This window comes from Tympanuchus pallidicinctus, unplaced genomic scaffold, assembly GCF_026119805.1.
Source record: "Tympanuchus pallidicinctus isolate F22 unplaced genomic scaffold, pur_lepc_1.0 scaffold2, whole genome shotgun sequence".
NCBI lineage: Eukaryota > Metazoa > Chordata > Aves > Galliformes > Phasianidae > Tympanuchus > Tympanuchus pallidicinctus.
Window position 1 is genome coordinate 6,089,005 of NW_026294721.1, and position 23,691 is coordinate 6,112,695.

Below are 23,691 nucleotides of genomic sequence, written 5' to 3' on the forward strand. Positions count from 1 at the left end.
ACATTCCCCCAAGCCTGCTTTTTTCTTGACAAATCTGAACAAAAATATACATTGAAGGATGGAATGTTGTTTGTAATGTTGGGAAGCTAAACAGTAGAAGAGTGAGATGCCCTTTAAATTTCCTAGGGAGGTTGGTGTTTATTGATCCTTCCCAGCACCCATTCAACTGCTGAGTTGTTTCTCTAATCCTTGGTAGCATTTTTTTTTTTTTTTTTGCTTAAAAAACCTGCCATAGTAATGTCTGCTCAAAGCTTTTCTTATGACCTCTTAAATGCTGTTAACCATGAGTCATGTATCAAAACAATTTAGTGGTGAAGGTGAAAAAGCGGCGGGCAGAGACGATCACAGAAGGCTCAAGTATGCTGAAATATGTTGACAGCAAATTCCACTTTGTTTACTAAGAGGCAGGCAGGTGCCTAAAAGTTTCCGCTGGACTGAGCCCCTGTGGGGATTTGATTTCCAGTTTTGTGAAATGATGCACAGTCGTTTGTGCTTTTAATTATGATCACCAACGCAGTGGCTTGAGATATTTCTCCTGGAGCTTTAGATACTGGTGATTTTTCCCTGATGTGAGGAAAATATAAAAGGTTATAGACTTATATGTATGTCCTTCATGTTTTCTCCCACTAGCTTCTTCATGCCAACATCACTAGACAGTGGTTGTGTAATAGCTCTGCACTGTATGTTCTACACAGTGCCTTTCATGTGGAAGAATGCTTAAAACTGCAGAGGGACATCCCTTTGCCACTGCTGGATTGTGGCAGCTGCAGAAGTGGAAATGCTTCAGCTGTTCTTCAGCAGTTCAGCTGAGGAGGAGTAAACTGACTTCTTCAGATGAACCTAGAGAAGTTATTTAAGCATATAAAATAATGCTTGAGTATTTCCTCAGCGTGCCTCCTCCTTGTCAAGGACAAGAAGGCTGCCAGCTATTCTTCATTCGAAGTGCTGTGGAATCTTTGGGGGGGGGGAGGGGGGGAAGAAAGCCTGCTGATCAAGAGTTTTGCAGGCTTCAGCTGGAGGATAGAACATGAAGGCTGGCAACTTAAAAATGAATGAATGCGAGCATTGTTATTGTGGTTCTTTGCTGAAACACTAATAAACAAGTGATGACAAGAAGCTCGATAGTTCATCTGTATCCTTAGCAGTGAGAGTAATCACTAAACTGAACTAGCAAGCAAAATGGAATAGGACCCCAAAACTGTAAGGTCTTCCATCTTAAAGAAGGGGATGGTCATGTCATGATATTCTTGTTCACTGGCAACAGTTTAGGGTTAGCTGTGGTTTTTTAAAGCTATCTGCTTTAAAAAAAAACAGCTGGTCAAAATGAGAGTTGTGGAAGCACAGAATTCTTGAGCATCATCTCAATGCTGCTGATTGGCTTCTTTTGTTGGCAGCTGTGTTGGGGGAATACTGGCAGCAGACTTAATAAGATGTTAATTTCTCAAGGAAATACCATGTCTACCTGATCTTTTAATAGGAGAACAGATAACAGAACATATGTTGTTTCTGTCCTGACTTCACAGCATTGCTCCAACCGGCTGAGCTCAAAGTGGAGGCAGCTAGAGCAGGTTGCTCAGAGCATGTTCTGCTTGGTCTTGAAAATCTCAAAGATGGAGCCTCCAGCCTCCATGGGCAAATCTGTTCTAATGCTTGACTTCTGTTACGAATTTAAAACAAACAAACAAAAAAATTGCTTACATGGAGTTGTTCTGTCTTCCATTTTGTGCCTATTGTCTTTATCTCTCGTCTTACTGATGAGATGTAGTCTGTCTCCATCTTCTTTCCTGTCCCCATCAGGTGTAGTGCACGTGGATTTGGTTTAGCAGGAGCCTTTTCTTCTCAAGGCTAAGCAGTCCTTGTTCTCTCAGCCTCTCTTCATATGTGAGATGCTCCAACCTGTTGGTAATCTGTGGCCTTTTTCTGTGCACACTGCTGTGTCCCTCCTATAGAGGAGGCCCAGAACTGATTACAGCATTCCAGATGAGCCTAATTCATGTGGAAGGGAAGGCTCACCTTCCTTGCCCTGCTGGCCGTGCTGCTCTCGACACAGCTCAGGGGGCTGTTGGGCTTCTTTGCTCTAAAGGCCTCTTACTGTTGCACAGTCAGCTTGTCCACTCTGACTTCCAGGTTCTACTCTGCAAAGTTGCTTTCCAACCTGTTTGTCTCCAGTAGGTACTGCTGCATTTGGTGTTTTGTTCCCAAATGCGGGGTTTGACATTTCCCTCTGAACTCTGTGAGATTGTTTGCTCTTTTCTCCAGCCTTTGGGGTCCCTCTGAGCAGCAGCATGACCATCTGGCATATGAGCAGCTTCAAGTTTTATATCACCTGCAGACTGTGAAGGTGCACGCTGAACCACCATGTGGAATCTTGAATGAAAATGGCAGATTACTCTGGTCGACTTTTTTTTCCTGCTAAGGCAGAAATCTTTATTTCCCCCTTTATACGCTTGATTGGAATTTATTTTTTTAATCATAGCTTTGTAATTTGACAGAAGTATTCAGTGGTGCATGTCTGGCTTTGAATGTACAACAGCAGAAGTTGCTCAGTGAGAGAAGTACAGACAACACGAGGACAGAGGTAATACAGCTGGAATACCTAGTGCCCTTTCAGTGTATCTGCACAGCAAATTCATGGCAGTCGTTGATCAGTAAGTGGCTGAAATGCTCCTCAGGTGGAAGGCTGAAGCTGGCTATAGTAGTCAATGAGCTTTGTGCTAATGTGGTGTGAGTGCTTGTATCTCACACTAAATCTGTCTTCAAAGTGGCTGCTGTGACTCACTCAGCACGCATTAAATATCCATACCAAGCATTAGTATGTTGCTGAACCATGCACTTCCTGTTTCAACACCTCATGCTTGCATGCCAGCAAACAGGCGTGACGCCTTGTGCTGCTGCTCTGCTGCACTCGGCGCAGTGTGTTTCTGCTCAATGAGAAATCTGGTATTGGGACTGCAGGGGGAGTTTAACCTTGGAAAGCAGCGAGGGTAGGAGTTGGCTCCTGTGGGATTTGGTCTCTTTTCCACCCCTGTCCACTCCCTATAAAATACAATTTGCAAGTGATCAGTGCAGGAGGAAAACACAGTTAAGGCAGCAAGGAGCCATGAGCTAGACATGTCGTTGGTTTTGGTGCTGGAAACTGTCATGGTAAGAAGAAACTTTCTGTGTGGGAGGAATGAATCCTTACTGGATGCTGGGGACTACCCAGTGCCAATTCTCTTTTCCTCTTCAATCTTTCATTTCAGTAGTTCCTGTATTAAGCAGCATGACGGTGCACCTTAGAGCCTGTAAGCTTAGGGAAGCAGTTGTCACAGGTGGGTGTTTTTAAAAGGACTCACTGGCAAAATCCATCAATCCTTGTCAGCTTCAGAAGCTGCCTTCATTATGTGTTTGGTCTCCCGTAATGAACAGCCCGAGATGCGCCCTACAGAAGTATTTGCTCATACAGAATGTGAAATATGCTGTATCAGTGGCTACTTAATCCAATCTGACATATGTTATTGCCTATTTCAGTAAACCAAGGTTTTGTTGTCAGGATATCTTTATCATGGTACCCAATAATAGAACTGTTTCACATCCCACACTTGGTTCACTTCAGCTTTGATTTTGAGCACTCTAGGTGTTGCCTTGTATAAGCTGCAGTGAGCACTGAAGTAACACAGGTAATCTTATTGAGTAGACCTTTGGTTGTTCGTGTTTCCTGATAGAGGTCTGCTGAGCCAATAATCCTTAATTATACGTTAGGTGCAATGCTGTCTCTTCAGCTGGAGTTGGTTATTTTGGGAGCAGTCAGGCCAAAGAGAGGATCCCCAGCTAAAGGCTCATGGCTGTGCAAACGTGGAGGAGGACAGTGGCAACTGCTTTTATTTAAACAGGTGATGCTGGATTAAAATGAACAAATGTTTGGAGAATAAAGGAGGATTTAACCAGAGAAAGGAACTTGCTTACGGTGTGGATCTGCTATATGATCTTATCCCGTTGGCTGCTGCTTTAGGCAGGGAGGAATGCTTCATTTCCCCTCCTAAAAGGAGGAGAGCAAAGAGCGTTCCTATGAGGTGTGGTTTAAGATAGCGGCTGTAAACCAGTGTTGTGGGAAGTCTGTGCCCGTAGTGTGGCTCGAGGCAGGACTCTGCACGTGGCTGTCAACCTTGCATTGGGATGCAGGTGGGTTCTGGCTGACCATACTGCAGCTTCGTAAAGCATTTGCTTGAACTTATTGGAGATCTTACACAAAAGCTGCTTACTTACTTAATGAACAGGTACTGATATACACTACTAGCAGCTTGTACAAGTGGATAATATTTGGGATAATTGCTGCTGCTTAATAAATGTGTAGCAGAGGAGCAGTCTAAGATCTTTCACTGTTAACTCTAGTGTTTTGAAGTAGCAGCTTCAAATATTGTGGTGATGTTTTCTTTGGCACTTTTAACTAAGAACTATTTGGTTTTATACTGGAAAAAAAAAAAATTAAAATATTTCTAAAAAAAATCCAAATGATCTACAGCTGCATTTAAGGATTGTGAAATTATTTTTTCTCTTTTGATCTGTATCTTTAAGAATTCATATTCACACTTGTACCTAATTCAGCCTAAGTCTAGCCATTATTCCAAGCCTCTCATTTTGGATATATGTTACTTCTCCTTTCTTTTAATTTTCTTTGAATTTTCTAATTTTGCCTAGGAACAGAAAGAAATATCACTACAAGGGATAATAAAGGGATTGATAAGAGCTATGAATCAGAATAATTCATTCTGTGAATAAGTGATGATATAATTTACATTTTGGATGAGTTGAGTTAGAAATAAGGATGCCAATTCAGCTCTAGAATTATCTAAGAGCTGGAGGAAGAAATAAAAAGGAAAACAAAAACATTAAGAGTTTCAGTGATTCTGCATAGAAATGTTTATGTGCTGTTGGCTCAACTGGGAACTTGCTACAGTTTAGTGTTCTCTGCTTCATGTTTGAAATGGCACCACATGTAATAATTTTTGTTGATAGTAAGCAAGGTGAAGGAATTCGGTATCAAGGAAGCATCTTAAAGCTCAAAAGTATTTCCTCACTCTGTTTACCTCCTTCTGATGTTGCTTATTTTCAAACTTTAGGAGATGATTCTTTTATCTTCCGTGTTCCTGTTCCTCCTCTTTCCCCCTGCATAAAGTAAGACTAAGTCGGCTTTGCTTCTGTGTTTGTTTGCTTTTGTTTGAGATCATTTAATCAGCCTTGCTTTCTTTTCCCTACTTATCTATGGCTTGACTTAATTTCATACACAAGCACAGTACACTGCATTTGAAAAAACTTATTTATACCACAGAAAATCTTCTGTTGGGTTGACTTAAAGATGTATAAATTCATAACAACCCTCTGGTGCTTTGCAGGTGTTATAAACTAACACAGTTGAGAGGAAGCACGTCACTTTTCTGACCCTTGAAAGGAGAGCATAGCTCTGTAATGGTTTCCCCCATCTCATCTGGTAGGACTCTTATTTTATTTTTCTTGAATCTTCCTTTTCTTTGTCCTTCCCACCAGTTACCCAACTTGATGTACCTGAAAAGAGTTTTAAAAATCCGTTGCAAATTCCTTCCTGCCCAAGGCTGGGTTCGCTGGAAGAGATACGCTGTGTAGGTCTTTCTGTACTTACACAATTCACTCTTTGTGGCCAGAAGTTTTACTGGCTTTCAGCTGGGAGGCATTAATGTTAAAGGAGGATGATTCATACAGACATCACTAAAGTTGGGATTTATAGCTAAAGTTCTCTGCATGAGTTAGTACTGCTATCAAGCTGGACCTGATTATCTTTCCATCAAATAGAGGAATGGATTATTCTTCTACAAAAATTTTAAACCTATGTAAAAGATGTTGTCTGTGCTTAGTTTTTTTGTGGAAAAACAAGTTTGTTTTTAGAAAATAAACCTTAGAGAATCCGTGTTAGCTGAAGGCTAGAGATTGATTGGTGGCTTTCACTCTTTCATTTGGAAGTGCTTCCACGTAATTCTTCCTTCCATTGTGATGACGTTTTTGAAGTATCATTCTTGCTGTATAATTTCCAGTAGTTGAATGATAGCTGTAATTTAAGTAGTTTTTATATGCAATCACTGTGGAATAGGAATGATCTTTTTAATGTTCTGGTCAGGCAGATTGGTTGGTTTTAATTTCTGCTATTATGTGGAACTCTTCAGGCTTGAATCAGTTCAAGTGAAGAAGGAATTCAGTCTGTAGGATGTGAGCAGAACAGTTTGAGAACTGGAGTTCAAAGGCTCAGGACTTGAGGGGGGGATAAAGGCTCGTTTCTACTCTGACTTAGATTTTTTTCATACAATCCTGTATCCATGGCTTTCTGGAAACTCTCTACTAAATGCATTTGACACACTTCTTCCTGAAGTACTGAGGTGTTTTGTTTTGGTTTTTTTGGGACAGTTGTGACAAAGTAGAAGGATGTGTTTCAATGATTCTGCTTCCTTAAGGAAATTTTTGTGAGTTGTAAGTGTAATTGATTTCCCCTTCCATCCAGCAGCTTATTGATGAGCAGAAACTATTCTTCCTAATAAAGCAGCTCCTAAGACCTAATGGTCCTAAGATCCTAATAAAGTAGCTCCCTATTAGTTAATAGGGCCAAAAAATGTGAGTCAGCCCATGCAAAAATCCTGGGTTTCTGTAATCTTTTAAAAATAAAGGTAGAAGTTGGGGGGGGGGGGTGGATGACACTTTGCTAATTAGTATTCTAGAATGCTTTTAGTAGGTATCGCTTACCAGGAACTCTTGAAAGAAAGAAGCTTCTAACTGGAGGTAATTGGGCAGAAGAGAGGAAATAAACATCAAGATTTAGTAGCCAGCCTTGCACAGAATAAAGTTAATATTAGTGTTCTGCTCTAGTCTCTGCTAGAACTGCTGATATTTGACTTGAACAGCTTGGAACAGAGAACAAGTACTGAGTTGATTCCATTTCCCTGATGATACAGAGGTAATTATAGCATTATAGATGCAAACTAAGTGTGAGGCATTTGACAAGAGATGGTAGAGGTATTAAAATAAGTGAAATTGAGTGTAGGTAAATGTTTGTTACAGTTGTTTGAGATTGAGCAAGGAAAAATGATTTTATATGTAAAATAAAAGATTCTGAAGTCTTCATTATTGCTTAGTGAGATTTAAGGGTTATAGCGAATGTTCTGTGAACAGTCCACAAGATCAAGTTAAGTGTTTAGAAAGGGAGAAAAATTAAGAGACTGATTTTTTTGTAGTGGTAAAAATGCATGGTATCATTCTTAGAATGACTTTCTTCCTTGGCTCATCTTGAAGAAAGATGCAGTGAAGCTGGAAAATGTCCACAGAAGGGTAAGAATGAGTAGAGATGTGGACGGCTGTCTTCAAAGAATGGAGAGCATCTTCAGTCTCAAGAGACAGCATGAGGGTCATGGGGATGGTGAACGTGCTTTTCTGTTCCAAAGGAACTGAATGGTTTCAAATGAGGCTAGTAAAAGATAAATGAAAACCAACAAGTGTTTCTTCACACAGTGCATGAAACAGTGAAATGCCTCACTGTAGGATGTTGCACTGCTGAAATTCTGCAGGTCAAGAACAACCAGAAGAGCTCATGGATGATAACCTGTGGTGTTTGTACTGTAAAACTCCCACCTCTTGTTCAGATAGTCTTAAGAGACCATTTGGGATTAGTAAATTCTTGCCTTTTCAAGTGCTGATGCTGTCAGATTAAGCACAGTTACAGAGGGACTTCTGGTCTCACCTGCTGTGGCCACTTATATCTCCATATGACACTTGTCAACTATGCCTCCCTCCTCTTTACTGTAACTCTGGGAAGCTCTTATCTATGTCACTCATGTTTAGGTAGCAGAAGACTGCTATCAGGCCGTGCCCCTCCCTGCTTCCTGTAGCCTTCTCTTCTACAGGTGAAACAGGTCTGCCTCTCTTAGTCTCTTGATTTCATGTCCTCCTGCTGTACTCATCTATATGGAATGGTGAAGGGCCCTGAAAAACAGCCTTAATATTCTAAATGAGTATGCTGGAGTTCTGAGCATAGAGAATAATCAAACCTCTCTCAAACCTCTGTCCTCAGTGTTGCTAATGCAGCCCAGTATGTGGTAAACTTTCTGTGCCTCAGGAGTCTGTTACTTATTCCAGTCCTGCCTGTCATCCATCAGGACCTCTGCATCATTTTCTTCGGAGGTAGTGCTAGCCAGTTATTCTGCAGCCTCTGCTAATCTATGGAACTGTTCTGTGCAAGGTGTAGAGCTCTGGTTTTTGACTTATTGAATTTCATGCAGCTTTTAGTGCATTTCTCCAGCTTGTCAGACTTTTCTTATATCAGCTCTACCATCCAGCATTACTGAGCACTTTGGCTGTTGTCCTCCGTGAGCCTGTGGATTCTGTCCTATTATGCAGATCAGTGATGAAGACGTTTATATGGGAGCTGATAGCAGTCCTTGGGAGTCAGATACTGTAGGTCATCAGGTGGATTTTCAATCACTGATCATTGTTGTTTGAGCCTGGCTGTCCAGTCAGTCTCAAACCCAGGTTATATTCCACTCATTCAGCCTGCATCTCTCTAGTCTGGCTACAAAGAAACTAAAAGACCACGTTTTCCACGTTCTCTCTTTTGGAAGAGATGCAATAAATGTGCCCTTCTGTAGTCACTGAGGACTTTCTTTGTTTGCCATGATGTTTCAGAGAGGTGGTAATAGCTTTGCAGTGTCATTTTCTCCTTTCCTTAAGCCTACTTAGTGTTCTATGCATCCAACTCCCCTGCCCTGACCAGTTGCTTGGTACAGGAGTTGAAAGGTTTGGGAGAAGACCTGGCAAGTGGAGACAGTGGCAGCATTTACTGCTGAGGCTTTACTGTCCTTTGTTGCTAAGGCACACTTTCAGCTTGATGCTTTTCTTCATGTTCATTATTCTGCTGATCTGTCTGTAAAGCCTTTGTCACTTAAACTGCTTATTAGTGGAACTGCAGCTGAATAAAATGGATGTCTGTTTACTATGATGATAGGGAGCGCTGCATTTCTAGTTGTGACTCAACCTGCTTTTTGTTGTGGCTGGGTTAGTGTAACACCTTTGCAAAAATCATTTTGCCATAGTTATTTTATTTTAATTTCATACATAAAAGGTTCTGTATTTGGGAGAAAGTATGTTTGGAAACCCCAGTGCCTAATGAAAGAGGAGTGACTGAGGAGTGACTGACTGTCGTGGAAGCTGTGGGTTTGCTGAACAGCCAAAGCATTACAAGGTTCTCAAGATGTCATTAAGCTGCTTAGTGGAATTCCAGGTGCTAAAAGTGGCAAAGTCCAGGCTGCTTCTCTGACTCCCACTGATGTTAAATACTTCTGAGGCAGTGGAGATCTTGAAGCTTTGATCGCTATAATCATGGAACTTCTGTGAGGGTGAAAATGATATGCGTTCCAGTCCTGTAATGCTGAAGACTGAAGATGGTATCTCCTTATGGCATGTGTTGTTTTTTTGTAAGTCAGTTTTCACTGAAGCTATGGAGAAGTTTGGCTTGAGGTAAATCTTTGTGGGCAGTCTGTTTCTATATTTCTGATTTATGGGTAGAGTACTAAATATGTGCATGTAGGTGCATTTAGAAGAAAATTAAAGAATCTCATTTAAATGTTGTATAGAGGATTGCTTGTTTTGATTTAATGATGTTGTTCATATTTCTGCATTGATTCTTCTAAAATCTGATAGTAAACGGTTGAGAAACGTATACAGTCTGCTAACCATCAGATACAATATATGCAAGCATTTAATACTTGCTGTTTCTCCTTAGTTTCGTTACGCGTTTAGAAAATGTCGAGAAAATGGCCTCATTTAGTAAATGAATGGCTTCTTCCAAAGTGTAGTTTGATGGAAATTGTATTTAGTAGTTAATTTCAAATTCAGCCATCAGTATATTTAAGGGTATTTCAAGTGCTATATTAAATCTATTGTTCAGCAGTCCTAGCCACTGCTCCTACACGATTTGAGAATCAATCTAATCAGACTGAAACCATTATTTTTAGCCTTAATCAGTCTTGCCCTAGACCTTATGTACATATATGGGTGAAGGCAAGGCAGTTAATGCTGCAGTGGAGTTCCTAAGTATAAGCTTAAAGCTGCTGCTGTACGTTCTTAGCTGTGTTTTTCATCTGAGTGGAAGGAAAAGAGAACAAGTCAAGTGTAGCTCTCCGGGTTTTCTTTCCACCTCTTCTTCTGATTTCAGCTTTAAGACCCGGAAGAGTTCTCTCCTAAGATTGTCTCCAGAGCTACAAGTGCTTGTGCTGTCCCAGAACATGCTCTGCCAAAGCTTTCTGGCTTGCTTTGCTCACACTGCAGAGTGAAGTAATGGCTGCAATGAAGAAAACACTTGGATCAGATTATTCAGTTATGTCTGCCTCTCTGTTAGTACTTAGCACCTAGAAGCAGTTGTGTGCACAAGTCTCCAGCCTAGCAGGCTGTCCTTAATGCTTCAGTAGGAAAATCTGGATCTTGGGAAAACTTATTTCCATGACTTTATCCATTGTGTAAGTTGTTGTAACTTCGATCTTCGGAGGAGTTGGAATTAAGTTGGACTTGTTTTAGTGCATGCTTCTCTTGGATGGTGTATCTGCAGCTGTGAAAGTTGATGAGGAAATGATGCAGAACTGATTTAGTGACACTGAATTCACACATGCTGCCTGCAAATTTTGATCCTTTTTGTCCTTTTGTGTGCTTGTAAGTGTAATGTATATTTTCCAGCTTCAGTGAGTAGGACAAGTTGGTATTGAGCTTTTTCCAAAGTACGTTCTTGTCAGCTCTTGCAGCTTTGTTTCAAACTGTTTGATGTTTAGTAGTGTTTTCCTTTTTTATTTTCTCTTAAAGTAGTGATTTTAAATCAGGCTGAGCTCTGTAAACCAGTTGCCCTGATTAGGGATAGCTGTTTCATCCAGGTTTGGTCATGGAAAGGTAGGGGCAGTGGAAGTGTCATGTCTCTGGTAGTCTGTAGCTGCTTGGTTACTTTTTTTTTTCCATTTACTTTTAGTGTTGGAGTAAATTGTAAACTTACTGATGTAATGCCTGTAGCCTTTTGAAGAGTTCTGTCGTTTCAGGCTGCAGGTTACAACAGGCAAGTGGTCAAGATTGAGCAGTTGTACAAGTATGTCCTTTTACTTGTAGTCATTTCCCTTGATATGTTAAATTGTTTAGAAATATCTGTATCTAATTCTAGAGGATATGGTAAAATTATTCAGCTCTTAGCCTCTTCCACTTCAGATTGTAAAAATCTTTGAGATGGAGGATGGGGAATGGATAAAACAGGAATCAAAGACCTATTGTACCTTGACACAATATAAATGTGTGAGGATGTCAGCTGAAATTGAAAGTCCAGTTGTTCTAAATGTCATAGGAACACAGAGCGTGCCAGAAACTTGTGTGCAGCGGAGACAGAGCATGGGAAACGGGAAGTGTTATTACTCTTGTATGCTGCAAAGAAACTCAGGAAAAGGGAGCTTAAGGGTAAGGCTTTCAAGGGTAAGGGGTAAGTGTCTTCAGAATTAAACAAAACCACTTTTGATAGTCAAAGGTACCTCAAACTTCTGCAGGTGTTGACTGAAGCATGTCTTCAGTGTGGTGTGGAAAGGTGATGGGCAAAATGCTTGCAGAAAGTAAACCCAGTAAATACAGGTAACTGAAGAAAATGTATTTTTTAATGAATAGTAAGAATAGGGAGGTGGGAGCGGGGGGGGTCAAGGAAGGTACTGTCAGAGTGTTGTTTGGCCTTAAGCTGTGAAGCTGGAAACAAGGTTTTCTACTATGAAACGTGTTCAAAAGCACGTGCCCCTATGCAACGCATGGTGTCTGCAGAGGAGCTCTGAAACTATTGATTTATTTTTGTGGAAGGTGAGGGCTAAAGATGGATCATGATGGAGGCAAGCCTTTTGTGGTGTTTTGTTTTCACATACTTTCAGCTTGGGGGATTGTGGTGCTGGGATTTTTTTTAGGAGCGTTACAGGGAAAAATAGTGCTTCATAGTGGTACTTCCCATGGTAAAGGTTTGTTCTGTCTTTTGGGTCTCTGAGGTGGCAAAAAAGCGCTGCAGTGAAGTGAAACACTGAAGTGTTTCTGACAGGAGGAGAAGTCCTGTGGTACCTTATCAATAAGGTTACCAATGTAACCTTATTGTTACACTCCCACGGCAAATAAGATCCACCTGTTACAGGTTGTGTGAAGTCTTAGGGAGCTCCTCTTCCTTATGCTGAGCCTGAGCTGTTTCTCAGTGCATTTCTAATTGTGAACTGCAGTGCTTGTGCTGTGTCATTGTTCCCTAGAGCCTGGGAAGAGATGGACCCTGGGGATACTTTCTTGCATGCAGATGATTAGAAGGAAGAAAATGGATTCGCAGACTTGATAAAATGTGATTAGCAATGATGAAACTGGAGGGATTTGTAATACACATGATATGTACCAAACAGAACAGACTTACATTTCCTGTTTTATCTTCAGTCACAAGTCTGGTGGTTAGTGAAGTTATGCCTTTCGTCAGCAATAAGTAATCAGGATTATAGTAATGACCCAAAGGACTTCTTCAAGCCCAAAGGACTTCTTCAAGATAAGATACAGATGAGTTGTGTGCAGCGTTTAGCTAGAGTTACTGTTACCATTGGAGCTCTGTAGTAACAGAGCAGTTCTAACAACTTTGAGTTGCTTGTGCTGGCTGTAATGGAAGTGTCGTGATGGAGAACTGCTGAACTCTGTTTTGTCCAATTCTTTTAGTCCCATAAAATTTGACCAGGCTGTACGTTACTTCCATTTGTGCTTTTACTTGCTATCAACAGCAGTTTTGATATGAATGTTTTGTAAACACATGGGACAAATAAGAGGACAAAAGACTTCCAAGAGCAATTAGTCTTTAAACCAAGGTACGGAATTTTAAAGTGATTGACTGAACTGAGTCATATGGAATAGGCTTTTTCACTGAAGGGAAACTTAATTGGATGAAGTTTCTCTTAGCATTATATTCATAGCAGATCTAGTATTGAAAGTGGTCTTAAGTAGTCTTTTGTGTAGAAGCAACTAGTATATCTATTGCATTTCCTGATAACTATTGATGTATCATCTCTAACTATTTCAGGAGTCAGTATGCATAACATAGTTTTTCAGAATGTAATTTGCAGTTATCTTGTGAATTGCTGCTGGAAAGAAATAACCCATCAAAATCCTGTTCTGAAGGGTGGTCTCTTGATTGTTTAGTTGTAGCTTTCCTTTTAACACACATTTCCTTGCTTTCTGTTTTCATTGGTGCTTGCTACAGTCAAGGCAGGATAAGTGACATGGGTATCAGAAAATCTCCAAGCTTATTTCCTGTCACTGTTTTTTGTGATCTTTGAAGTGTGTTAGCACCATGCTAAGAGCTTAAATAAGGGCTTTGAAATGAAAACTCAGGTCATTAACTAAACTTGATAGAAGTTTAACTAACCAGAAGACCTGACTTTTTTTAAATACAGAAATCCTAATGACTTTGTGTTTCTCATTCAGGTGCCATATGAAACACTGAACAAACGGTTTCGAGCTGCGCAGAAAAACATTGATCGAGAGACAAGTCACGTTACGATGGTCGTGGCAGAGCTGGAGAAGACACTGAGCAGTTGTCCTGCTGTGGATTCTGTTGTTAGTCTCCTAGATGGAGTAGTTGAGAAACTCAGCGTGCTGAAAAGAAAGGTAAGAGGTGTTCTACTGGTTACTGTTTTGTCTTTGCAAAGTTTGTCGAGTGTCTTTCTGCAATGCTGTCTGCTTTGATTTGTTTCTCAAGGTATGCACTTAAGCAAAGAGTATAGAATGTGCAGGGAAACCTAAGAATGTACTGAACCTTGCTTCACTGCACTTATGAACAGTGTTATAACTGTCATAACTGAAAAATGGAGAAGTAAAATTCATGTGTTAATAGTCTTGAAAATCAATTTCTCTGCATACAGAAAAGAAACAGCAGCAGAATGAATTTTTGTATCAATTCCTGCTCACTTAATAGAAAAATTTGTGCAGTTGCTTTCATTTATCACTTGAGGATAGTCAAGTCAAAGAGGAGACTGGAAAATACACAGACTCCAGTGGATGTTGTACACAGTGCTGAGGATTCATTACAGAGGAAAGTGAGAGGTGTTCTTGGTTGGAGACTTGAATGTTTCTTGTAGACAGTGAACCAGCAGGTTAGAAAGTATTGCTAGAAGCATTTTAAACCCGGTTCAGCAAAGTAACACTTCTAAATGCTAAACTAGAATGCTTGTCTGAAATGCATCCAGACTTTTGTGCTTATACTGCATATTTCCAAAAAGAATGAGTTATAAATATATGTGGAATAGTGCATCTATGTCTTGGATGGGAATATTACTCATCCTGAAATTCATCAGAAAATTACTTGACATATATATTGCAGAAGAATGAAAATAGCTCTCTTGGCATTAGAGCAGTGCTTCTCTAAAAATAAACAAATGTTAGTGAAGGCATTTCATTAAAACTTAAATGAAGTAGCAAACAGATATAGATCTTGAGACTATTAAGTAAAGCATCAAAATACTTCAGAGGTTTGTAATGTAAAAGCAACACTGTCATGTGCTGGTTTGGAGTTTTCTACTTTAGCAGTTATTTAGGCATTGAAATAGCTGAGCTGCAAAACCCTTCATAAATCTAATTGTTGTATTTTCATCTTTGGTTTGTGAGACTTCAAGAGGCTTTAAAAGAAGTGGATTTTTTTCACTTGCATACAGAAAGAAATTACAGTTTCTGAAAGAGGTGTTAGATTTTTTGCTTATAGGTTTGCAGTAATGATGTGGAGGAGTAAGTTATTTACTTGTTAAATCTGCTGACTTTGGGAGTGTGTCTGAAGGGACTGTGGAGTGCTTTGGGTCTGAGGCTTCATTGTAGTGGCTCGTTTTTTTGAACTGCTTTGAGAGCCTGTGGGAAATCTTGCATCTTCTCAGGAAGGACAACGGGCAAAAAATAAATGGCTGTTAACCAACAGCGAGTCTCCTGAAATAAAGATCCTGCTTCTGCTGAAGATTCCAACTGTCTTCTCTGTAATCCCTGCCAGGAGCAAAAATGATTGTTTTCTTTTAGGGCCTTTGGATGCACTGCTTCCTTCTGTGTTTAGACAGGGATCTGATGAACTGCTGAGATGGCCGTAATAGAACTGGATGGATCTTTTACTTAGCACCTTCCTCTCTCTTAAAAAGGAGCTTTTCAGCACAGTGGGTTTCTTGGGCTCTGAAAATGATCCTGGAGCAGCTTAGGCCTTTGTTTTTTCTCTTTTATCCTTTTTTTTTTTTTTTTTTTTAATATGCTTGTTCCTTCAAGTTTATTAATGTCCAGCAGGGCAAGTCCAGATAGATTAAAGAGAGTTTTGAAGAATATCTAGTGTTTGTCTGCATTAGAAGGATCAAAAGAAGCCAAAACAGCAAGAGCTGTATAAATCCAGGTACAAAACTATATGAAGTGAGCCCTTTGAAATGAGAACAGGTTCAACCTTTATGCTTGGTTGCCCTGAGTTCTCCTTGTTGTATTCAGAATAATTCTTGTGGTTGTCTTCACATCTGATAATGCTGCAGACTTCTGAGAAGTGAAAGTATGTTTTGGTTTGTTTGTTTACTTGCTGGAAAGGGGGGTGGGGGGAGAACCTGTAACATAAATGAAATACTGATCTCCAGACTATGTTACAAAATAAAACTGAATTTATTAATATAAATTTCTGCAAGCTGGGTTATTTTTATGAATTACAGCAAAACATCTTGTATAGTGACTGGTGTTTTAGATGGAAGCTTGTAGGTGAACATATGTTGTAGAAATGATTAGAATCAACCTGTGCTTCTGCAGCTGGGGTTGACATTGTAGCCTGGCTGCATAACTTGAGTACTTCGAAGGGAGCCATGCCAGTGTGGAGCGTGATGTAGGCTGCCTAAAGTTACCCAGGTTTTTTGGTCTGTGCCTGGATGAGAGAACTTCATGGTATTTCCTGTTCCTGTAGCCATGGAGGTACTCAAACACAAAGCCAGCAAGCTTAAATTACCCCAGGTAAAGTAGCCCAACTTGAAACTGCATTGCTGGTGAGATATCACAGATAGCTTCCATCTTCTACTACCTTTCCTAGTTTGCTTTTACCTTAGCAAGCATATAAAAATACTGCAAGCATTCTTGTGTTCTGTTGACAACCATGGGTCATGTCTGTCAGGTGCTGTATATGGAGTCAGCAAGTTTTAAATTACAGATACAACTGTAGTAAAATTGCCTGGTAAAACTTGAACCATTAGTAGTGGACTATGGAACTTCAAGGCTGAATCAGAACAAGCTTGACCACAATATTTGGTGGTTTTAATAATAAAGTAATTAATAATAAAGTTTCAACTCTTTGAAAGGGTTGATAACTGCAGGACAAGGAGAAATGGTTTGAAGTTGAGGGAGGGAAGATTTAGGTTGATTGTCAGGGGAAATTCTTTACAGAGAGAGCAGTGAGGTGCTGGAACAGCTGCCCAGAGAGGTTGTGGATGCCCCGTCCCTGGAGGTGTTCTAGGCCAGAGTGGACATGGCCCTGGGCAGCTTGTTCTGGTATTAGGTTGGTGGCCTTGCATGTGGCAGGGGGTTGGAGATTCATGATCCTTGAGGTCCTTTCCAACCCTGGCCATTCTGTGGTTCTGATATGGGAATACTGCTGTCTCTTTTGCACTAGGCATGCCAATATGTGAATTTAAGTGTTGGAGTAGAATAATTTCTGTTGCAAGGGACATAAATAGAACAACTTCAAGTGTTTTTGTTCTTCCTTTGGGTACATTTATTTTTCCCAAGTAAGGCTCCTAACAGAGACGTGTTTCCAGAGTGGTAGAAGTAAAATCATACCATGTTGGTAGTGCTAATAATACTGGAAAAATTCCTTTAAGACCCTTGAATTAAAGTTGCTAAAGGACCAAATGTTTGTGTAATTTTCATTAATGTAGGAACTGATTAAAATGGCTCCAGTACATTAGAAATAATGTGGGTTTACTCTACATCACTGTTTAGCAGGGGTAATTCAGTAAGACAGCTGCTTGAGGAAGAAGCCATGCACAAGTTGGAGGTGGAAATTCATGAGTTCCAGGTGACTGTGAACCTGCATGAAGGTCTTTGCAGGTTATTAGACAACTTTATGCCAAAATGTATTTTGCTTTTTTTCTCTTAACATTCAGCTAGTAAGAAAAAAGCAACTGATTAAATGTGCATGTGCTCATAAGTAACTTGTGTCAAAAGTGTCTGTTAATAGTATGCCAGTGTCTCAAAAGTGGACCAAGTATGCTGAAACTGATGTGCTACCATGAGATTTGTCTTTCTAAATGAAATGCTATCAAGAGTAACTACAGAAAGAGTAACTATATAAAGAACGCTTACTAACAACTCCTGTTTTATTTTTTAAAAGCCAATTGAAATTGTATAGCCCTGATTTGTTCCTGTTAACTTCTGCTTTTTAGGCAGTTGAGTCAATCCAGGCTGAAGATGAGAGTGCAAAACTCTGCAAACGTAGGATTGAACACCTGAAAGAACACAGTAGTGACCAGCCAGCTGCTGCAAACATGTGGAAGAAGAAACGTATGGACCGTATGATGGTGGAACACCTCCTACGCTGTGGTTACTACAACACAGCTGTAAAACTAGCAAGACAAAGTGGTATTGAGGTTGGTAACATACACTAAAAAATGGTACTAAAGAGGAAACTAGTAAATATAAGCAAGCTGCTTCAGTTCTTTAGCAGCTTTTTCATGAACTAGTGCCTTTGTTACTATTATTTATCTATTGGTATTTTTAGGGCTGAGTATGTTTTCCTTACACAGAAATATAATTTATATGAAGTATTTAATAAGCTGAAACTGAAGGCAGAACATTTAAAGGTCAAGAAGTTTATCTAGAAGCATTTGTGACTAAAAGTTAAGATTTTTTTTCTGCAAATGTCATGCTGAATTTGGTCTGTAGGCTGCTGATTAAGCTTTTGGTAGAGCCTCCCATTTGTCTTAAATGACTTGTGTAGGTGATTGGGCAGGATAGCATATGCTGATTGCTGGGACAACTGTTGTGTTGTATCCTAGTACCTAATGCATGCTGACTTGCACTTCAGAAAATAAATTGACATATGATTGAGGTATTTAAGTAGCCTGTATATAGTCAGCACAGATTTTATGCAGTTCTCTTTATTTCCCCATCTAACATTCCATGGCTGTCATTTTCCTTTTCATTTGGTATCTACTTGGTTCTGCTTCTATCTCATAAATGCTTAAGTGTTTGAAATGTGATGTTTCATAGTAGCCTGGATTTGACACACCTTGGCATAGCTTCTTTATGCTATGATGAATCTGCACTGCTGTCCTCTCATAACCATGTAGACATTAAATCACAGAATTGCTCAGGTTGGAAAAGACCTTACAGATCATGGAGTCCAACCACACTACCCTAACTCTAACAACCCTCTGCTAAATCATGTCCCTGAGCACCACATCCAAATGGTTTTTAAACACATCCAGGCATGGTGACTCAACCACCTCCCTGGGGAGCCCATTCCAGTGCTTTACAACCCTTTCTGTAAAGCAGTTTTCCCTGATATCCAACCTAAACTTACCCTGACGCAACTTGAGGCCGTTTCCCCTTGTCCTGTCACCAGTGAGAAGAGACCAACCCCACCCTTGCTGTGAGCACTTCTCAGATACTGGAAGAGAGCAACAAGGTCTCCCCTCAGCCTCCTTTTCCCCAGACTGAACAGCATCAGTTCCTTCACTCTATCCTTGTAGGGCATATTCTCCAAGCTCTTTGCAAGCCTTGTTGCCCGTCTTTGGACCTGAAAACTGATTTTAACAAATTTCTGTTCCCTTAAAGTCATGTTTTGCTAAACTTTAGGTAGAATTTACTATTTGCTCCTCAGTGATTCTTGTTGTTTTGTGTTTTAAGTTCTTTTGATATTCTTAATGCCAGAAAGTATGTAGTTCATCTTAAAATTGTCTGTGATGATAGTTGCGGAGTTAAGTGGTATTGTGAACTGTGTACTTGGCTTCTCCTAGGTGATGTAGCTGACCACCTCAGTGAGCCAGATGAGGTGAAGAGATTTTAGTTACTGATGTCAAATTAGAACGTATGGGCCTGTTGTTTCTGGGCATACCAGTCTGATCCTGCTCAGTCTGCATTGATAGTGGTAAACACCATTGAAGAAACAAAAAGGTTGAAGGAAAGAGGGGAAGAAATGAGTTACCAGCTGTTAATAGGAAATAATTTTACTCTTACTTGCTGAAAGACTTGCTGCACTGAATCATTAAAGCAGAGCAAGACATTTGTTCCGTTCAGGGATGCTGTAATTGCTGGTCAGCAGCACTTCTGGCAGAACTTACAATGAAGGGGAAAAATATGCTTGAATAAGTAATCATAGAATGGTTTGAGGTGAAAGAGACCTTTAAGGTCATTTAGTTTGAATTCCCTGCTATAGGCAGGGACTTGTCCCACTAGACCAGGTTGCCAAAGCCCCATTCAGACTGGTCTTGAATGCCGCTGGGGATGGGGCATGATGGAATGGACAGAGGTTGTGAATGTTCAGTTTTGGTTATGTGGAAAGTCCCTTATGATAGATTACAAGACAGTGGTATGAGGCATTGCACTTGTGAAGCTTCTCAGCTTTTTACTCCACTGAACAGAAGCTTTTGTTTTTGTTTATTTTCAAATAAGCTCATTTAACTGCTGCCTCCAAGCTGAAGTATTTTTATTTACATAATATCCAAGTGTAATGCAACTTAGTTGTACATGTGGTGAACTTATTTCTTCCAGCTTGCTAAAACTATGCACTTGATGCTCACATTTACTCTGACTGAGGATATATATCCCTCAGTATCTCAACATTGTATTGATCTTTTACAGTACAGTAAATGGCTTTTGCAGCAGTAGGATAATGAGGCTTGATAGTTGCACAGAATCTGTGCTGTTTTGAGTTCACTAACAGACTGCTTTTCTGCTCTTTATTCCTCTCGCTGGAAGATGTGGGCACTGAGTCATTCTCTAATGCTTAGTAATGCAACTCTGCTCTGGAGATTACGAAATATCATGATATTTTTCTCTGATCCCCAGTAATCTTTCTGTTTACTGTAGTCCCAACTGTAATTTTGATAAATGTCTCTACCACTGCAGAGTTCAGGATCACATTTTCTGCTGTAAATCTGGTTATGTCTATTACCTGTTTTTTTTACATACCAAGACAATGTGATTACTGCTCAGTAGGCATTACACTCTTAAGTAGGAATCTGGAAAAAGGCCTGCAATGCCTGCATGATTGAGAGCAGCTCTTGTTTTCATTTTTTTAATTTTGCTTTTGTGATTCTCTCTGTGCATTTTTATGCTGCTTTTTTTTTTTTTTTTCCCATGTCTGGAGGGCAACTCTTCCTCAAATCCTGAGCTGTTATAAATGAAGATTAGATTTTTTTTTTTTTTTTTTTTTTTTTTAAGCACAGCAGCTAGGATCAAACAATTGATTATGACCTTATATTCAGTTTAAGGCCAGTCATGAGTGAGGTAGAACAGAAGTCACAACTGGGTCCAGTACTGCTCAGTGTCATTCATCATGAAGTAGGTGATGGGACAGTGTCCTTAAAGTCTGCAGGAGATGAGAATTAGGATCTGTGATTGATACAGCAGAGAGTTGTGCTCCCCTTGCAGGTATCTTGAGCAACTGGAATAAATGAGCAAACAAGAACCTCATGAGGCTCTGTGAAGGGAGTCCCATACGTAGGAAAGTGTAACTCCATGCCACCAGTATGTGCTGTGTGTGATTGAAAGGCAGCTTTGCAGAAAGGGAAGGGGATGATGGGTGGTGAGGCTGGTGGGCAAGCTGAACATGACAGCAGTGCACCTTTCTGACAGGATCTCCTTAACAGCATTCTGGGTTGCATTGAGACAAGTGTTGCCAGCAAGTGGACGAATGTGATCCATCCCCTCTACTCAATACTCTTTAGACTTGCCTGGTGTTCTTCATCTATTTCTGGGGTCCCCAGCAGGCATACTGGGGCAGTGGGTCTCTCTGTTCTTGGAGATGTTTAAAACCAGACTGGACTGACATGGTCCTAAGTAACCTGTTCTACTCAGCCCTCCTTTGAGCAAAGGGGTTGGACTGAATTTTGAGAATTACCAACCTTAGCTATTCTTGTTCTTGTGGTTGCAGACCAAATGGCAAAACATGGTATTTGCTGTTGTTTAAAAGGCTGAGCTTTTTCCATTTCAGTTGCATCTTGGTGATCCTAGATTAGGTATTTTTTCAATAGTTGTTAGACCAGTCTTGGGAACAAGTTTCAGCCTGTGTGTTTAAAGTTCATTACGTGGCTTCTGAATGCCAAGAGACCTGCAGAGCTGCTGTGGTACTTCATGGGTGGAAACAGCTTAGAAGTTACTCTGCGTCAGTGGCCAAAAGCCATTAAATCATTCACATGTTTGCCAGTAGTACATAGCAGACAGTTTGCTTGCAGGTTGACTCACCATAGTGTCTAATTTTAATAATTATTGATGGGCTGAGGCAAATTCTAGTCTGCTTACTAAATTAAATATCTTAACAAGAATTAGATTCTTGAATTCATGACAAGGAAGATAAGCACTTGAAAGTTGTGGTTATAAGCTAGGAAGCAAATGGCTATGAAAAGTGCTGATGTGAAAATCATATGGAAGTTTAAATGCCAGAACTAACTAGCTCAATGTAGAAATAAGTTATAGTGCACAGCTCAGCTTATAGGTTATAAAGCATAATACGGGAACTAAAGCTGGTACTATGTATTCTGTATGTCATGTCTTAAAGGAATTACAGAATGGCCAGGATTGGAAGGGACCTCAAGGATCTGAATCTCCAGCCCCCCTGCCATGTGCAGGGCCACTGACCTCCCCATTTAGTACTGGACCAGGCTGCCCAGGGCCACCTGGCCTTGAACACCCCTAGGGACAAGGCATCCACAGCCCCTCTTTGGGCAGCCTGTTCCAGCACCTCACCAGTCTCATACTAAAGAATTTCCCCCTGACATTGCACCTAAGTCTTCCCTCCCTCAAAACCATTTCCCGTTGTCCTGCTTTTACCTACCCTTTCAAAGAGTTGAACAGCAGTACTGGGAATGGAAATGTATATAAAAACATGAGTCATGTTAAAGTAAGAGCTGACAATCAAGGACAGAAATGTCATGCTTGTGCCAAAGTAAATGTAGGGGGGAGAGGATTCTATTGCACTTTTTTCTTGATGTTTTCTAACTCCCTAATGATGTGAAAAGTGGTTTGGATTGAAGTTAAAAGCTAGATGTTAAAGGTGTTTCTTTTATTGCATGTAAATGAAGCTCATCAGTATCAGCTTGTTACACTTGATGATCTTACTCTGACTCCGTTGTGACCTTGCAGTGCAACACCAACATAAAAATGTATATTTTCATTTACAGATTCATATATTCAGTTAGCTGGCAGAGTTGTCTTTGATCTTAGTGTTGGCGTCCCATGTTCTGCTGTGTTAAATGTTGGTACAGTTCTGTGCCACTAGCTGATCAGCAAATCTCACAGAATGGCCAGGGTTGGAAGGGACCTCAAGGATCATGAGTCTTCAACCCCCCTGCCACATGCACAGCCACCAACCTCCACATTCAATACTAGACCAGGCTGCCCAGGGCCCCATCCAATCAGGCCTTGAACACCTCCAGGGACGGGGCATCCACAGCCTCTCTGGGCAGCTGTTCCAGCACCTCACCTCTCCCTCTGTGAAGAACTTCCTCCTGACACCCAACCTAAATCTTCCCTCCCTCAACTTCAAACCATTTCCCCTTGTCCTGCAGTTATCAACCCTTTCAAAGAGGGTTGACCCTTCCTGTTTGTAGGCTCCCTTAGGTACTGAAAGGCTGCAATGAGGTCACCCCGCAGCTTGCTTTTCTCCAGGCTGAACAAGCCCAGCTCCCTCAGCCTATCTTCATAGGGGAGGTGCTCCAGTCCTCTGATCATCTTTGTGGCTCTCCTCTGGACCCTCTCCAACAGCTCCCTGTCTTTGTTGTACTGGGGGCTCCAGACCTGGCCACAGAATTCCAGATGGAGCCTCACAAGAGCAGAGTAGAAGGGGACAATCACCTCCTGTCCCTGCTGGCCACCCCTCTTCTGATGGAGCCCAGGATACCATTTGCTTTCCAAGCTGCAAGAGCACACTGCTGGCTCTGATCTAGTTCTGGAGGTGCAGTGTCTGAGTAGGAGGTTGGTTGCTGTTTGTAGGGAAGTTTTTGTGGTTGAGTGTGCTGCCTTTGTTTGTCTGTTGGAGGGTTGTTTTATGAATTTGGTGCTTTTTCTAGCCTCTTTAATAAGCTAGGTAGAAAAAAGCTTCCTTATGTTCTGTTTAATATGTTATAACAGCAATTTTGCCAATATTGTGGAAAAACAAATTACATTCTGAAATTGTCACTCTATGCTGTAAATATTCTTTGCTTAGTTTATCATGGCATGATAAATTTTCCTGCCTTACTGCATGTGTTGGGCGAGTTGTGCTATCACTTTTTTCTGAAATAGATGCTTTAAATTTATACTGTGTGTTAGGTCAGGGAGCAAATGAATCAAAAATCTGAGTGGCAGAAGAGCTGCTATACTCTATGGTGTGTATTGGGGGAGCATTGGCAATGAAGTTCCAGATGCAAGAGAGCACTTGAAATAAATAGTTCTACAATATTAAGTTAAATTGACCTTGCTTTGTAGGTT

General features: G+C 40.6%; 1 protein-coding gene and 1 long non-coding RNA gene across 5 annotated transcripts in view; both read left to right on the forward strand.

Moving 5' to 3' along the window:
- The window catches only part of LOC128079856 (uncharacterized), a 237,109-nt gene that overhangs the window by 122,945 nt on the left and 90,473 nt on the right, over positions 1–23,691 (forward strand). The window lies entirely within an intron of this gene.
- The window catches only part of MAEA (macrophage erythroblast attacher, E3 ubiquitin ligase), a 46,870-nt gene that overhangs the window by 1,649 nt on the left and 21,530 nt on the right, over positions 1–23,691 (forward strand). For 3 of the 4 annotated variants that reach the window (XM_052681403.1, XM_052681405.1, XM_052681402.1), the window contains exons 2-3: positions 13,495–13,677; positions 17,445–17,648. In XM_052681403.1, coding sequence (XP_052537363.1) covers positions 13,495–13,677; positions 17,445–17,648 — 387 coding nt within the window. Of the gene's footprint in view, positions 1–5,372; positions 5,468–13,494; positions 13,678–17,444; positions 17,649–23,691 lie in introns of all 4 variants that reach the window. The other variant, XM_052681404.1, reaches the window with a different exon arrangement.